At 39.1% G+C, this 17847-nt stretch overlaps 1 protein-coding gene across 1 annotated transcript; it reads left to right on the top strand.

Annotated features, from left to right (window-relative positions):
* Nucleotides 1-1365: 1365 nt before the first annotated feature.
* On the top strand, nucleotides 1366-16750 carry LOC137123348 (putative methyltransferase NSUN7). The gene is made up of 14 exons (XM_067496933.1): nucleotides 1366-1604; nucleotides 2320-2450; nucleotides 2558-2656; nucleotides 2928-3110; nucleotides 4366-4424; nucleotides 6264-6400; nucleotides 6603-6755; nucleotides 7250-7433; nucleotides 7951-8164; nucleotides 8264-8407; nucleotides 9264-9365; nucleotides 9510-9627; nucleotides 12160-12280; nucleotides 14828-16750. The coding sequence occupies exons 2-14, from the start codon at nucleotides 2432-2434 to the stop codon at nucleotides 15716-15718; spliced, it is 2424 nt and encodes an 807-aa protein (XP_067353034.1). The 5' UTR covers nucleotides 1366-1604; nucleotides 2320-2431; the 3' UTR covers nucleotides 15719-16750.
* Nucleotides 16751-17847: the final 1097 nt, after the last annotated feature.

Consider the following 17847-nt stretch of genomic DNA (forward strand, 5'->3'; position numbering starts at 1 on the left):
TATAATACCCTTTTTCACAGTACATCAACTCAAGGTCATTCAAGTAGACAACACACAAAAAGGAAAGTGTAAATACTGAGTGTGATTTAATAACAGAGGGAGAGGTTTGAAGGTATAAATAAACTCAGCAAAAGGGAAAAAACTAAGACACAGAAACACCTCATAGTGCTGCACAGCTTCCTGTAAAGATTAAACCTTTATTGAGAAAATTCCAGGTCGGCTTACAGCCGCACGACCCGCCATCTCCAACCAGGCCGATTATTGAATGCACACACACACACACACTTGCAGAGCAACTGGAGCCTGTTGTGAGGCGACATTGATGACGCGTGTTGGATGGGATAATCTCTCCAGCTGTACTCTCACCCGTGGAGAACTGAGGCTCATTTGGGCCCAAAAAGCTCACTGAGGTTTTTTCCACACCCTGAGAAACCTCGTCCTGCTTCTTCTGGCAAATTCTGTGTCTGAACTACAAAAATGGACTGTGTCTGGCTACATCTGTATTACTGAATCACAAACTGGGCTCATCTCTGTTTCTAAGGCTGCTGCTGAGGTAAAGAATAAAAAAGATATGAAGAGACACAGACTTTCAATGTATAGCAAGCCAAGAGACTCTGATCAAGCCAGTAAGTGCTTTGCAACAGGTCACACGCTGCATGGTAACCAGGAAAACATCTCCCTCTGTTGGTGTAAAGCCAAGCAACATGTCTCACCAGAAACTGTTGCTCAGGGCGGGTAAACATTTTATTGAATCGTTTTGTTAAGGTTATTGCTGCAAAAAGGAATCACATCACTTATACCCAAAAGCACACATACATTTGCCACAGACAACTATAAGATTGGATAACTGTATTTTCTTATTCTTGTTTTAGGCCTGATCATGTTACAGTAAACATTTATGCACAAACTGTATGACTATGTGTTCATTGTATGTATTGTGTGTATCTGGATGATTATCATACAAATTTAGTAGCTGTAGTAGCAGGTTGTGCTTTGTCACAGGCCTTTTAACTCTTCTTTGTTGTGTGCTGCACTACACCACAGTAGCCAGTAGGAGGCAGTGTCACTCCGAGCTGCCTGTGACTCCTCCAGCAGAAATAAAGTTTACAAGAACTGGTAAGACACAGGTCTGTAAAATTCCAACAATTGTATTAGGTGTCTACACTAATACATTGCCTGTAACAAACATGCAGACACATCCTTCTTGTCTCTCTACTCATAAGTGGATCCAAATATAAAAGAGCTTCAACGTCTGAACAGTCTATTTAAGCTGTCAGTCTTTAGGAGGTTTATTAATGCTTGACAGTAGCCGATAAATGATAGAAAGTGTCCTATACAAAACACTCACTGCATACCTGTCACAGAGAGGAAGGGCATCCTGTATTACCATATTGTTGTCATGACATTTTAAACTCAAGACCCAGTATGATCTAGAGCAAAACCAAACATATCAAAGACTCGATGAGTGTATGAAGTGCTCAGAGTGTGATTACTAATGCACAGTTAGTTATAGTTAATAGTTAGAGTCTGGATATTTGCTTAAGCTGCATTTCTTTAGAAGATGAGCTGTGTTGTTCCCGTGAGGATGATTCTGCAATGCAAAGGTAAGACCTGCTATGCAATTTTAAACAGCCCCTCATCGTCTATGCAGATTACACTAAGCTGCTGGAGCCTTTTCTTCCAGTCCTACCCCTCTAAAGTGGACTTATCATTTCTCTTGTGGAGAAAAAGAAAACTGCCCGACACTCATTAAATCACTGCTTTTTGATATTCATAAATGTATTCCATTTGCCCTGACATGGTCTTATTGGACATGTTTGGCAATTCTGGTCAATTCCAACTTTAGGCTTAAATATTGATGAGTGCTGTAAAAGCCGATTACACTCTGTCTGTGCTTTTTATTTTATTAATCCAGTTTAATTGGAGGGTAGTGGTCCCTGTAACTTTTGGGTTTAATCCCCAAATCAAGTGAGGCTACTGAAAATTCTCATCAGCTGTTCAAGCTTCAAACCTGTTTAAACTAAATATATGTGTGTGTGTGTCTGTGTGTGTGTGCGTGTGTGTGTGTGTGTCGCTGAAGCAGCTGCACAGAGATGAGTGAAGCAGGTCACTTAGAGGTGGACCTTTGTCCAGGGTCGGACAGCGACCCATTATTTATTCATACTGATGTATCTGACCGGGCACCTAATTGCACCACGAGGAGCCCAATTACCCACAGTGGCCCATAGCCGCTCTGTCTCACATTCACAGACACAGAAACTGGAAGGTGGATCACATGTCAGCCATGACGGACGTTGTGTGTCTTATTTACATTTGCAGAGCTCAAGTTTGTGTGTGTTCAGCTGCTCACTGAGAGAAAGACAGGTTGACATGTTGAGAGAAACATTGTCTAGAAACCTGCTTGTCAACTGCTCGGTGCTCGGTGGTTGCTATGATCATGGCAGACAAGGGTAAGGGCTTCACGCTGCTGTTTTTTATAAAAATGTTTGTTCTGCGTAACACAACCAACCAGCAGACATACTGTACAAACTCACACTCAGTTCATCATCCATTACAGTGTCTGAGGTCGTCTCCAGCTCGCACGAAGACCACGGACTGCAGACCAACAAAGAACACCTCTCATTTCTCCCTCCTCCTTCATCTGTACCTTCACAGGGTAAAAAACAGCTCTCAGCATTTTATCTCATATTTATTCATACTTAACAGGATTCAACCTTATATCTTGACACAATGTGTGGGTTCCTCATATAACACCATTTATCAAGCAGACAGTGAGCAGAAGTGTGGTGTTTCACTGATCAATGATGTAACTTCCACGGAAACGGTTCTACAGCCCCTTCATTCGTGGCATTTCTTTATTATTTCCAGTTTGCCTCTACTTCACATGCCCAGAGGCTTTCTCACCATCTCACTTCCTCTCCCCACAGTCTCCCCTCCATCAGACCAGGTTTTCCTACAGGCATCGGTCGTTTTCCAGCAGTTGCGTGAGGAAAAGTCAGTCACACAACAACTTCTGCGTTATGACAAGAAAACTGACGCACCACTAGTCGAGAGCGGCGAGAGAGCCACGCAGAGACAGACCTACCAACTTGCCTTCAACACACTAAAATGTAGGATTACTCTCGCTTAAGTCACTCATTTGACACCACCATTTAACCAAATTTAGTTCAGAGCTTCATGTAGAAAACGCACCCCTGCTCCTAGAGGACAGCGTGATGGTTAAACATAAAGCCTGGGAGAAATTAATTTGATCTACTCTACTGCTACCTCTGCTGGCTTTTACCCAGCTCCTATAAAGCAGCCTTATCTCCATAATGAATAGCAGTGGAGCTGCAGCATGTGTCAACTCCAATATCCACTTTTGAAAAGCAGCTTCAACTGCAGACTGTAGATTAAATAGTATATAGTCATTTATTTCACTTCTCCATGTGACTGCAAATTGCTGGACCTGGAGGTGCAGCAGATGTCTGTATAGGAGGCGATAAGAAGGTGCATGCCATGGTCACACGCACGGCTTTACACTCAGCACCTAAAAACACATGTACAATATATAGTGGCTGGTATTTTGCAATGCAGATGGTTTGATTTGATTTAGATTTGGAGATATGAAGGTATATGAGTGACATTTACAGCTGCACTGATAAATCTGATAACTGATAATAATTATATTAACAACCAGTTAAATTACGATTGTGAATATCACCCAACTCCCTCACCTCTCTGTTGAGTACTATTATTTTTCTGCTCATTGTTTCACAGCCTGCAGCTTTACAGGTTTGGTTCTCTCTGACTGCTTTTACTGCTTTCAGCAGCAGCAGAAGCTGAACATAGTAGAGAATTTGACAACTAAAAAGCAAAACTCTGAGGAGTGGGTGGAGACTGAAAATAGGAGAGTTTATTTTGAAAAGGAGGCAACAAGTATTACTCTGAATCAGTGGTAATGTGTCTCTGTAGCTGTTGGATGTGTGAATAGGCAGCTGTTTGCTAACATTAGGTGATAATCAGTGTTGTTTTTTCAGTTTAATCTACTGCCTCCAAGTGGCAGTAAATGCACAAAAATCAATGCAGCTGAATCTGTCTTTTTATAAAAAATGTTGACAGCAAAGTATCTGGATTTTCACTCAAGTGCTCATAGCTGTGAAGAACCACAAACAAAATTACAATCCGCTCATTTCTAATGGGCTGTCAGTGGCGAGTATCTCTTGATGTTTTGCTTCTTACCGTAGCCCTAGTGGTGCATGGCATTGTGGTTTTTCATCATTTAGGTGAATTGACCCTTTGAGATTTCTCTTCATTATATGAAATCCTGCCGATGTTTTGTTATTTGTTCTGCATATTAAAATTGTTTTTTGTTTTTTTTCCCAGACCAAGATTTACTTGAGAACGTCATTATTGACAGCTGCTTCCATACTTCTCAGCACATTGTGAGTCCCAGCAGATTTGACATGAGTCGTCACAACCCCAGATCTTATTAAAAACACTTCAGCACTTACCCGCTGACTGTTAAACTGCCTGGGAGATAAGTGTCTTCAAATGAAGTAGCTGTGCTCCTTTCCCCTATGTGAGTGTGCTCCATCAGAATATAGTAAAACGCTGGTGAGGGAGACATGAATGCAGTTAAAGGCCATTTGTATTCAAATTTGTGCGTAGTCTGGCCAGTTATAGGTGGCAAATGATGCATACAGGAAAGAGGCTGACGTATACTCCAACTGGGAGACTGTAAATGATACTATAAAACACTGCTATGACACATACATGGACAAAGACACACACTTAGCTTGTGTGTGGACATGGATATGTGAATGATGGTTTTGTTGAAGGATGGGTGAAACACGGAGAATAGCTTGGCAGGTCGTTAGTGTGCAAGTGTGACTATAAAAGCTGCCACACAGCTCTTTGTAATTCCACACACATTTTTACTGCAACATATATATTCTAATTCACACACACACACCCTGAGTGGGATGCGAATTTCCCCCTGGGCATAGATAAAGTCTTATCTTATTTTAGTGTGTACATGGTCATAAAGGAAAGCAAGGAAGGCATGAGAAAAGATTTGTTTCTTCTGTTTTCCTTAATCAATATTTTTATATTAGCAATAAATCCCTACACTTTCACTGTGTATGAAAGGAGTCACTAGTAATGATGAAGCCACAGAGTTATCACCTCTCTCTAAAGTTCCCCTCAGGTCTACCAAGCATTTTAGCATCATTCAGCTGTGTTTTTGGACAAAGCAGCTTTTAGTAAAAAAACAAAAGCCCAACCCACGTTACTGCCGAGCACCAAACTACACGAGATTATCATTTATACAGTCGTGCTTGAATGTTTGTGAACCCTTTTATTTTTCTCTATTTCTACATAAATATAAATATAATCCAAATTGTGTTAAGATAATCGATTAAACCAATAAAACAAAAAATACACGTATTCATTTTTCAGTGGTTAAAAAGGCCCTCCTTAAATATTTGCTTGCAGTAAAAGTATGTGCACCCATGCATTTTGTAACTGGTGTGAACTCTTTTTGGAACAATTTCCTCAACTTAACCTTACCAGTAAACGTTAATAGGCCCTGCACTTGGGCTTGGAGGGATTTTATCCCATTCCTTGTTACAGAACAGCTTCAACTCAGGAATATTGATTAGCTTTCTTAAACACAATAAGCTCCACAGCTTTAGTTCACTAATGGATACCATGACATTATTTTGTAGAATTTGCTTGTACAATTCAGAGTCCATAGCTTTATCAATATTGTATCTTGCCAATATTGATAAAGCTATGGATTCTGAATTGTACAAGCAAATTATTCAGGTCTGACGGTGGAAAAGCCCAAAACATCATGCTGTCACCTTGTTTCACAGATGGATCTTGTGCTGTAATGCAAGCATAGGGTTGTCACTAAACACAATGCTTCTCATTAAAAACGAGTTCTATTTTCATTTAATCTGTCCACAACACATTCTTTCCATAATTTTGCAGTTTACCAAACAGGCTTGAGTGGGGCGCAGACAGGCAACTCTACTGTACATTGTTGTTCAATGTTCTTCTGATGTGGAGAACATTGGAGAACAACAGTGGATTCATGAACACGTCGTTTGTGACCACTACGCAGTGGTCTTTAACCTGTGGTTAAAGAAATCTGCTAAAACATTAAAGGGATGATAAAAATATCACTAGCAATAATTAAAACACAGATAATTTAATAGTTATGTATATTATCTTATAGGTTTGATGATGAAGACAATATTTGTGTTTATGTTTTGCAGTCCAGTGACTTGTTGCCGTTGGCAATGGTGATGCTGCTTGACTTCCAGGACCGGAGGTTTTTGTTGCGTGAACATTCAACAAAGGAAGGAGAGGAGCCTCTCCCAGAAGTCAAGGCCCTGGAGAGCAGTCTGTACAGGTGTGTGTGCATGTGTGTTAGGTTTTACATCGTGTAACAGTTGCCAATGTAATGTAATGTAATGCAAAAGCAACACTGCTGTGAACACGTGTTACAAAGTTCTCAATTTAAGTTAAATCGGACATTTTTTTCACAACTGCTCTGGATATGACATGCTGATTGTGTGTGTGTGTGTATGTGTGTGTGTGTGTGGGTGGGACAGGTGTAAGACCAAGCTGGCAGCATCTTTCGCTCGCTGCAGAGTGAAACAGAATCTGCAGAGCGTCTCCTGTTTTCTGTGTGATCCTGTTAGGACCAAACATCAAAGAGCAAAACGGCTGCCACTTTATGCATGGGTCAACACTCTCAAAATGAGGTACAGGGGCTCATTAAAAACTTAGATATTAAAACGATTTTCTCGTTGCTTTCTTTACAAGTTTAGGTTAAGTAAATTTAGAGTTAAAATGCAACTATTGTGAAAAAAATTTATTTAATATAGTGGCAAGATTCTGCCTAAGGAAATGCACCCTGCCCAAGTCTACTTGGATTCATTGATTCATTAGGTGCTTGTTTTTGTCTTTTTAACTGCTTTCCTCTTTTCTTCTCTGTTTAAAGCTCTCGACTGCACACAGTCTTTTTGGGTATTAATCTGCTGGGTTGATGTGAGCATATGGTCTCAGCATAAAGAAAAGTGTTAATGTTGACTAATTTGTTCCTAGGGTTGTTGCTATCGGACTGTACGAATCTATCTGTATATATCTGTACCACATAGTTTTTTTAAACATCCGTTGCAAACAAAGTAGGGCTGCTCATGTGAATTTCTTATTTCAGAACATGAAACTCCAACATACCAAATCTTTTTCTCCACAGTGTTGAAGAAGTGTGTGAAACCTTGCGAGGTGCTGGCTTGTGTGAAGGGAAGAACATTGCTGACCTCGGGGAGTCGGTGTTCAGCAGAGACCCTCTCTGTCCGGACACACTGGTCTTCTCCCAGCATCTTAATGCTACGCTCCAGCAAAGCAGCCTCACTACCACACATGTACTGCACATACAGGTAGAGATCTGTATGTAGCTAAGTGTGCAATTGAACTTAAAATAGGGAAACATGCTTTTCTCTTTTAGGAAGGTGAACCTGGCCTGGTAAGATCTGCAGAAGACACGGTGGACATAATTAGTCTAGGTTATTTTCATTAGTAAAAATTTAACAATACTAGTTATAATGTGCATCAGCTCAGATTACTGTTGTTATTGTTGGCGATGAAGAACCAGTAGCATTTGCATTCTGTAAGTCCACTTCACTGGAGTAAGCTTTTTTAGGAATTACTTAATTCTGTGAGTACAAACAAAAACTAAATCAGTGTGAGTAAATGTATTGAATTCCTCCATTCGTTAGATGATGGTCCTTCTTTTACACATGAATAACTCATAAACAAACTGTTTTGCCTCAAAGTTGTGTAACTGAGTTGCCTTAGAATGTGCAGTCTACAATTGTGGAGTGTTCACATTGTCAAAGTCCCCCCTACATGTGAGTGTTCGCCTTCATATGTGTCTGTGTGTTTGTTTCTCTTAAGGACAGGAGTGTTTGCATGGCAGTGAGCGTCTTACGCCCCCTGCTGTTTGGCAACACTGACGTCCTGGTGGTGGGGGCTTTTTCCGCTGTGACTGTTGCTCACATAGCTGTAGCGGCCACTGCCTGCTCAGGCCGAGTGTTGGTGTGCGGTGGTGATCACACAACTTTACATGTCAAAGAAATCCAGGAGCTACTCACAGAAATTAACATGAAGAGTGAGTAATAAGCAGAGAGAAAAATAATAAAAAACTGACTGTTGTATAAATATCTGATGATGGTCACCTGCTATATGTTTTTTCCATATTCCACTGTAGATGTGCGAGTCCTGTCAGAAGCGTTTTACAGTCTGGATGAGTTGAACTTGGCCATCAAACATTTAAAGGTCATCCTAGTGCTGCCTCAGTGTTCAGTGTCTGCCCTCAATGATCCTGTGCCCACCATCCAAAGTGAACATGGAGGTTTGTTATTTTAAAGGAGAAGTGATAAAATAAGTCAAACAGGTCCAGTTTCAATCCTCCCAGACTTTAGACTAAATGACACACACATACAGTCGGTGTTAGTAACAATATACAGTATCTGCATCAATACTAGTGTCTGTGGCTCGTAAGGACATTACTGCAGGATAATTGGGCCTGAAGCATTTCTTTGGCCACACATTTACCTGCCATTGTTTCACTATAAAACACTATAAGTTGTGTTTAATTACAGGGTCTGCAGGTTTACAGAGAGGTTTGCATAAAGGATCAACATATCCTTTACCACAGCCATGTGACTTAAAATGCATATGATGGGAATAGCAAAAAGCTCAACACTTGAAAGCTTTATGACCTATACTGCAACTTTGGCTTAACATGACTTCACTACTAACTACTTCACTACCATGAAATAAAAGAGAAACAGGTAGCTCTCTTTCATTGTTATTATTACACAGAAAACTCGTGTGTAGAATGTTTGCAGGTAATTAATGCTGCTGTTGGTGTTGTCGATAATGTTGATATTTACAACATTATTACGCAAATATTTTTTGGATCCTCTCACCCGGATATTTCAATAAATATACCAAGCTCTTAAATGGTTGTTACTTTAGTAATTGCTTGAAAAATAGCTTTATTTGTTATTATCAACATAATAATCCTGTTGTTAACATTGTTATTGAAATATTACCCCATTACCTTGTTATTAGTAAGATACTACCTTTGTTATTATCATGCTTTTATTTAGATATTAGCCCTCCAAAAATATTAATATTAATAAACCCGATTATTACCCTGTTAGTAGCAAACTGTAAGGTAAAGTACTACTCTGTCTTCACAGACTGGGATCTACTGTCAGAACTGTCCCGGGGGTCTGTATCCAGGAAGAAAATACACACAATGGCCAGTCAGCAGGCCAAACTACTAGCACACGCTCTCACCTGTGAGTGTACAGATACACACAGAGTTTAAGAGAAGAAAATAGAGATACATGAGTTGCAGTTTCTTTTGTGCATGTTTTACACCTGTTTATGAAATAAGGTGTTTGTTCATTCATTTCACTTTCCACTTTTTCTCTGTTTGTCAGTCCCAAAGGTTCAGACCGTTGTTTACTGCACACGCTCAGTGTATCCTGAGGAAAACGAGCAGCTGGTGCAAAGAGTGTTAGGAAGAACATACACTCACCCTAAACTGCTGCCCTTCAAGTAAAAGCATACACACACACACACACACACACACACACACACACACACACACACAAACACCTCCTCTCTTTGTGCAGGCTTTAATTCTCTGTTGATTATACAGTCAGACTATTCATTATGAGAAAGAGAAGGTTGAATTTTCTAAGGACCTGAAATTACTTAGACCCTGTTTTTCCACCTCTGCCTGCCCAACCTGGTGACAGACAGACAGTGACAGACAACTGGTCATCCATAATTTTTCCTCTAAATGAAATTCTGCCCATCACTGAGATTTGGCCATGTTTTATTATTGTATAGGACTTTTCTTTGAGGACTATTGTTAGCATGATAAATGATGTGCAGACAGTACGTAACAGGATTAGATACAGCATAGTGTATACAACAAATTGATCCAACAAGTTACAGCTGTTCATGCAACAGCTGCATGCAACTACGAAGCTCAGATATATTAAATAGAGAGTTTACCTCTGAGAAACACAGCTGGGTAAGACTGCAAGAGAAAGAAAGAGAAATCAAATATTGTTTGTCTAATGTACAGTAAATATTAATTCCTTTATACTCACATATTGTGTGAGTATAAATAGGTTTGAGTGAGTGAGTGAGTTTACAGTTACCGGGTCTGCGATTGTCATGGGGACAGTTGTTAATCCTACACTCAAGGTGAATGGGGTGGAGAAAATTTCGGTCTGTTTCACGCCTGCTGCTTTTCTACCATCCATCCTCTTGAAGAAATGCAAATGTTATTATATTTGATTACATAAGCTCAGATGTTCAACGTGAGACTCATCAGCTGTATCCTCTGTGAGTTTACCGTGCTGTCTACGTAGTTTTTGGAAGAGCTGGCACATGTTTGCAGCAAAAAACTGTACAGTAGCAATCAACATGTGCTAATACCCCAAAGTGCTTTCTCCGAATATAAAAGAAGGTTGCTTTTAATCAAAACAGTCAAAAAAAAAATTTTTATTCACTCTTCTCTTTGGAGGCCAGAAAAGTGAGAGTAGAAAAGGAGTAGAGGAAACATTATGTATGTGCAGACACATTTTAAAATGCTCAGTCAGTATTTTTATGAACAATTATTACTTTTTTATTACCAGATCTTATTGACTTCTTGCTAAAGATTCTGCAGCTTGTATTCCTATGATAATATGGTTCCTCCTCCTTTAGGTTTTGTCTTAACAAGTTTTGAATTTTAGCACAAGACAGACTTTTTGTTTGCTGCCTTTGTGTCAAACTACATTATAAAAGGTATAAGAACAAGAATCACAGGGTAAAAGTCAGACTGAATTTGGATTCACTTTTACCCAAAAGAAACTTTATGCACATTTACAATCTTCACATGTACAATCTAATAAGACTCCAGGTGAGAAGCTAAGAAATACTGTAAACAAAGTTGCCTTTTTGTTTACAATTATGTGTTTACAATGTGTAGCAAATATAGTGAACAGCAAATAATAGTGCAAATATCCACTGTTTTATGTGCACAGTAACACTTAGTCTTTTACTGAGAATATTAATGTGAATAAAGGTCATATCAGCATATCATCTCCATATTTTAACAGGACTTAGACAATGTTTTCCCACTGAGAATTGTGACCCAACATGTGCTAACATTTCTAATGTTGAAGGCATCTGCACCAGATGTAGAAAACACAGGAAGAGGCCCTGACAGCTGGTGGCAAGGGGCCCATAAACCTGCTTGTCCTTAAGCACTGAATGACACAGTAAACACGTTTACATATTGATATGGTAATATTCACTATTACCCAGAGTATGTCTAAATACTATTACAAAAGATTATTGCGCCTTTTACTGTATAAAGTAGTAGAATTTGCAACGCTTGCTACTGTAAAGCTGTAATGGGACACAGCGCTAAATGCTAACATGAGATGCTAATAACAAATTACCAAGTTCACAAGATGAGCATTATACTACTTAATTAGTGCTGAATACAAAGTGCAGCTGCAGGCCGATGGGAATATTATTAGTTCTGGAAGAATTCTGTAGTAAACTAAAGTGCTGGTAAATGGGAATTAAGAAATAATGACGAGATAATGGGAAACAAAGTGCTAACCATACACTTTTATTATGATTCAATGAGAGGTGTTTCACAGTCTTTTGGATGTTTCAATCACAGAAATATCCACCTAAGGGTGGCACTAGATGAAAAATTAGGGGATCAAAACTGTCTGTCTGGACCAAAGTGTTGGACTGAAAGACTATAAATAGTATAGCTCTATCTCGAACCGTGTCTGGGTTTAGTAGTTAGGAAATCTGTAAAAGTTCCAACACAATGAAAAACTAAATATCAAAGTTCCCACATACAGTAGGGCACATTTTTAAAAAGATGTTTTATGTATATAGTTGTTATGATGATTTATGGTCCCACTGTGTAATTTTCTGAAACTGTTGTAGTACTTCTGTTTATTTACCGCAACGCTTCTCTGAATTAATGTGGCAATGATGAATTAATGTTTAAATGCTACATAGCATCTATGACTTCATCAGCGTTTGCTGCTGTCTTTTGTCTTCCAGGGTGAACGGTCCAATTTTCCCTGATGACTTCCAGTCAGGTGAAACAGAAGAATCCAAGTTCTTCAGGCTTGAACCATCACACTTCACCAACGGCTGCTTTATAGCTCGACTGTCCCGACAGGTGAGAGACACGAAAAAACAATATGTGAAATGTAGAGAGTGGAAGTGAAGAAGTGAGAGAAATGTAGTGGACAAGGTTAAGTTTGGAGATTGAGGGGGAACACGGTTTTTGTAGTGTGTATGTGCGTTATTGCTTTGTGACTAGACCTTCCAGTAGTGCTGAGACTGCACTCTTTTACGGTCTGTCTGCTGGGAGGTTGCTCAGCTCTGCTTGTCTGCGAGCATGTGCACGCGTGCACACATACACACACACGTTGGTTTTACAATAGCTGTGAGGACAGTCATATTCTAGCCCCTTATTCTAACCTCAGCCATGAAAATAAATACCTTACCCCAGCATTCAACCCTAACCTAAACCTAATTTTACTCTTAACTCCAAAAACCAAGTTTTCATTCTCAAGCAAACCAGTCAAAATGTGTCCAAATTAACTAAAATGTGTCCAAATAAACAGACACACAAACAGGAACACTGCAGCCTTTTCCAAAACTCCATAAAAAGGGACAAGTTAAAAATGAAATATGTCCAAGCCAATGATACATTTCAGTACTTTGGAGCAAAGATGAATGGGATAATTGTCTGTAGCATTTTCACAGCCCTTCCTCCTCTCCTCCAGTCTTGCTGCATCACCTCATTGCTCCATGTGTTTACCTCCTCCTCTATCTTCCCTCTTCCTCATCACATAAAGAGAAGAAAAGTACAACAGAAAGTAAATGACATGCTGCTCCTTTGATCCCCTGCAGCTTGAAGAAATGGTGCAGTGAGGGGACTGATGCTGTATGTGTTTGTGTCTGTTTATGCTTTTCTGAAACACGCACACACACACACAAACACACATCCACAAGGACAGGTCCTATTCACCTGTCCAGTGGCAGAGCAGTCGTTTAAAATCTAATATTTGTCACTTATACTATTTTAGATTGAAATTCACTCTCACAGTGAATGAAATCACATCAGTGTCACGGCTGCAGATTTAGTTACGCTGACACCTCTAGTTTGGTTCACTGCTGCTGAGATGAATGACTCCACACGTGTCAAACTGTGCTTGTGGACAGTTTAAAGAAATCACAGAGATAGAGAAAAGAGTTAAGGCATCAAGAAGTGACCTTGAAATCTGGCTTTTGAAAAATCAAAAGAGAGACATAATACATTTGGGAGCTGTCTTTCCAAAATCTCTAAAAAAAAAAAGGAAAAATCCATATTTTTTTTTATCGGCTTCTCCTCCTAGTGTAAAGTGTGTCCATTTAATCACAACCTTTGGCAGCATATTAAAAATTGTGAGGTTTATAAATGACTTAAATTATGTTAAAGTAAGAGTAAGGACCACACTGCTGGCTCTGTGATAGAAAGTCAACAGCAGGCCTCCACAAACTGATTGTGGAGGCGATAAATATCTAGTGGGTTTTGTGGTAATCTATCCAATACTTGTAAAGACATTTCACCACAAAGCAAAAAAAATAGCCTTGTGGAGACATGATTTGAAAAGTCAAGGCATTACCAAAGTCATCCTCTGGGCACCACAAATGCCTATATTATATTTCACAACAATCGATCATCCACACTTATCATAATTGGTGAGAGAGTTTAGTCTGAAGCAAAAGTGGTGGAAAGAATGTCCAAACCTGTACAAATTAACAGGGTCCGTATGTCCACAAAGCACAAAAAAATAATCGTGAAATATTTCATGTGACAGCAGACTGCCATCATTCACGCCTGTCTCTTGTATTGCAGTCACCCACCTTTTATTACAAACTCTCATTTTGGCAACATTATTAGTTTTGAGGATTAAAAGGGGACTTTAAACATTTAATGCTGTCAAAGTAAGAAAAATGAAAGACTACGTAAAAGAAGATTAAACACACAGGAGTGAATAAAAGGTGCATTTGCATCATCTTACTTATATTATAAACTTTATACTATAAAGGAGACTTTTCTCTGTGGGCAATTTTGTAACTATATGCACACAGCGTGTGTATGTGTGTGTGTGTGTGTGTGTGTGTGTGAATTCTTCAGATGGCTGGCATTTCCTTCTAATAATCTTCAAGAAATTGTTTTTGTTAAATTCAGACATAAAAATCCAATATTAACAAATAATCAATCCACACTACTGGACATGTGGTACTGTACTGTTATAAATATGTAAAAACAAAATCAACTGATCTAGTGTATTTATCTATTGTGGCTGGAAGCGGTTAGCACGAAGGCTAACCACTATCACTTAATGCACCAACACTCCCAAGTGGGAATAGGGTGTTCTTACTCTGCAGTTGTGTAAATGCAGTATATGCAAAACCCTCAGAGCTGCTAGCAAAGCTGTAAAGTCTTGCTTTTTCAAAAAAAGGAGAGATGAAGGAAAGATATGTGATTTAGGAAAAGCTATCCAACGCCCTGCAGTCTCTCCCCTTCACTCCTCCTCTGCAGGTTCACTTTATGGCTGCATTTCTACAGCTTGGTGGTTTAGCTCTCCTTGGTGCTATGTTACCCTGGAGACCTGTAGTTTTAATGTGTTTTGTCTTCACATCTAACATTAAACTGCCCTCACTTTTACAGGCAGATCCCACTAAGTTAGAAACAGTCCATGATGTGCTGGCAAGGGCAGCAGCCAAAGGCCTCCTGGGTGGAATAATTCATGAACAATCAAAAAATGTTAAAAAGGGGAAAAGCAGGAAGAATCGTGTAGCTTCAGCTGCCAGCAAAGCTCCATCCCCCTCCAGAGAGGAGAGGCAGACAGGAAGGGAGCTTGATCCTGTCGCAGCTTCAGAAAGGAGCGAGACAGGTGAGGGAGACATCAAGCCTAGTGAAGAGGGAGAGGACCATATAAAGGAAGAATGCGAGAAGAAAGAAAAGAATGCAGGGCACAAACGAAAAGTCAAACGACGAACAAAACAAACTCCGACAGTCTCCAAGTCTCACTCTAAAAGCCATAAGAAGAATCCAACAAAGAAAAAAGTCAACCAAGCACTTAAAAGGGGGCAAAAAGTGAAGAAAAGTCAACCAAGACAAATACCTCGTCTTACACTGACATTAATGTCCTCTGCAAAACAGTTGTCTCCCATCACAGCCATTGCACACAAGCTTATTGACAATCCAATGATAAAATCAAAAGAGAGTGTCCTAAATTCCCCTTCCCCTGCTCGAAAACATATCTCACCTGCTAAATCGACTCCAAGTACTCCGCAGGCAGCCAAGGAGGTGAAGAGACGAAACACACAAACCAACAGTAAAAAGGAAACACTAGCAGATGCAGCTAAAGCAGTGAGCTCATTTGATACCTGTGAAAAGGTGGAAAGACCAAAGAATGAAGTGGTGACACAGAAAGAGAAGGCTGCACATTTTGTCCTTCCACCTGTTCCCTCCCCATCCCCAGTCTCTCTACACAGTAAGAGTGGTTTATCCAGCATATCTGCATCCTCATCCTCAGTCTATCTACCTGGATTATAGAAATGTGAGGATACTACACTCACTGTAAAACATAAAAGACTATGAAATGAACATCACCTATCAATTGCTTATCTTGTTCGAGCTTATCCAATTGGGCACAGAGAGATGCAGACAGACAACCATTCATGCTCACATTCAAACTTACGAGCAATTTATGACACCCAGGTTATGACTTCACTATGCGCATTTTGCAGACGTATCTGCACTTGTGCTGAAGCAATAAATCGACTGGTTGACTAAACTTTAGTGTTTAGTGTTATCGCTAATCTAACACTGACAAAAAAGAATATAAGTGTAATATTTGCAGTACTTCTCCATTTCATAATGAAAAGTGGTGCAAATATAACAGAGAAAAAAACTAGATCATTTATAAATATTTAACATTTAGGGATTTCAATTAAATTATTACAGGGAATGAGGGTGTCGGAAAAGGTGGGCGGTTATGTGTCTTATCTGCTAAACGGAGATGAGGCCCGCTTTTTGAAGAGCAGTAGAGCTTTCATCTTTGTTATATCCTGTATGTAATTACTCTCATCATTAGCACTGTAAAAAGCATATTAATTCAATTATATAGGACCACTTTTTGCTGTGGTACAATCAATAGTTTCTCTACAGTAATTATTTTTTCTTAAACCTTATAAACTATTTAAAAGAACAAACAACACAAAAGATAAAACTGTATATTTTAATGCTGTTTATTCTCACAACTGGTTACATTGATAAAGTGTACAAATCCGTGAGCAGCAAACGGAAGCCGAAACATCCATCTGTGGGAAATGGAGAGTGTGCTGTTCTTTATGTGTGAGCTTTGACAGAGACACTGGGACTGTGCTGCTGTTACCATCACCCTCCTCCTCTTCATCATCAGTCCTGTTGTTCAGAACAGCAGGACACTCCCAGCTCTCAGTGCACTGTACACGGTGAAGATATATTCCTTTAACTGCCTGTTTCTGCAAAGCTGAGCTTTGTGAGTTAACTACGGACTGAGACAATGACACTGGATCAAGAGATTTTACTTTTCCCAACTAATAAAGTCAGTATATACCTTTATAAAATAGAATAAATAAAATAAAAATATTTCTGTTCAATACATACAGTCGTTCTTTTAACAATCCAAGGGCATGCAAGGCTTTTACGACTTTCTATTACTTGAGATCAAAAGAATGCATAGATAATTGCTCAGTTAAATTCAGTATCAACTTAATTGACAACTGTTAAAATTTCCATTTCCCTCTTCTGTTCTTATTATTTGCTCTCATATTTTCCTATCTACAACAATATATATCAGTATTTTACACTTTGGCCATTTGGTGAGTTCTCAAAAAAGGCATTTCATTTCAAGACGATAATAGAAAACTAAACACATTCAAAGGTGAAAGCATAGCTTATAACAATGATTAATGTCTAATGTTAACTTGATATTATGTACACAACAAATTTTGTCATCTCATTCACATTTCATCATTCTTGTGACAAAAAAAGATGTAGTGAGTTTTCTCAACAAAATCTCAAGTACACTCCTAGTTCCCCCTTTAGATGTTAACTGTGGAGTCTAATATTAAGAAAGTGCAAGAAACAAAACATCTACAGATCCAAAAATTTGACCATTTACCAACTGAACAAGCACTGTCCGCATCACATACTATTGCTAACTGCAGCTGTAAGCAGCAGCACAAGGTGTCATTGGCAAAAAGCCAGTTTCCTCACCAGCTGATTAAGCTCATAAAAATGCTGCAAACTTGCTTACATATTATAATGTGGAGTTAGTTAGCTCTTATTATATCACAATTTAACCAAAAATGTAATCAAAATTTTATTATTTCTAATATAACATTGTTTGGAAGCTAATGACAAGAAAATGTTCTGATGGCCACCTGTCTTTGCTTTGATTTGGATGCAACTTGGGAAGGAGGTTTTTAAAAAAAGGTTGTATTTTTAAGCAGACAGAAGAAAATGATGGTTCTGAGGATTCTTTCAGAACAACTAAGTGTTTTTAATGACACAAACAGGTTATCAAAGACCACAGGTAGCTTATCCTTTAGTGCAGCTGATGGTTACTATTGTGACTTGAATGTATAGCAGTACACATAAGGGACAAAGTGGGTATAGTGAATGTGATAAGGAAGCTG

Source organism: Channa argus, chromosome 3, assembly GCF_033026475.1.
Source record: "Channa argus isolate prfri chromosome 3, Channa argus male v1.0, whole genome shotgun sequence".
NCBI lineage: Eukaryota > Metazoa > Chordata > Actinopteri > Anabantiformes > Channidae > Channa > Channa argus.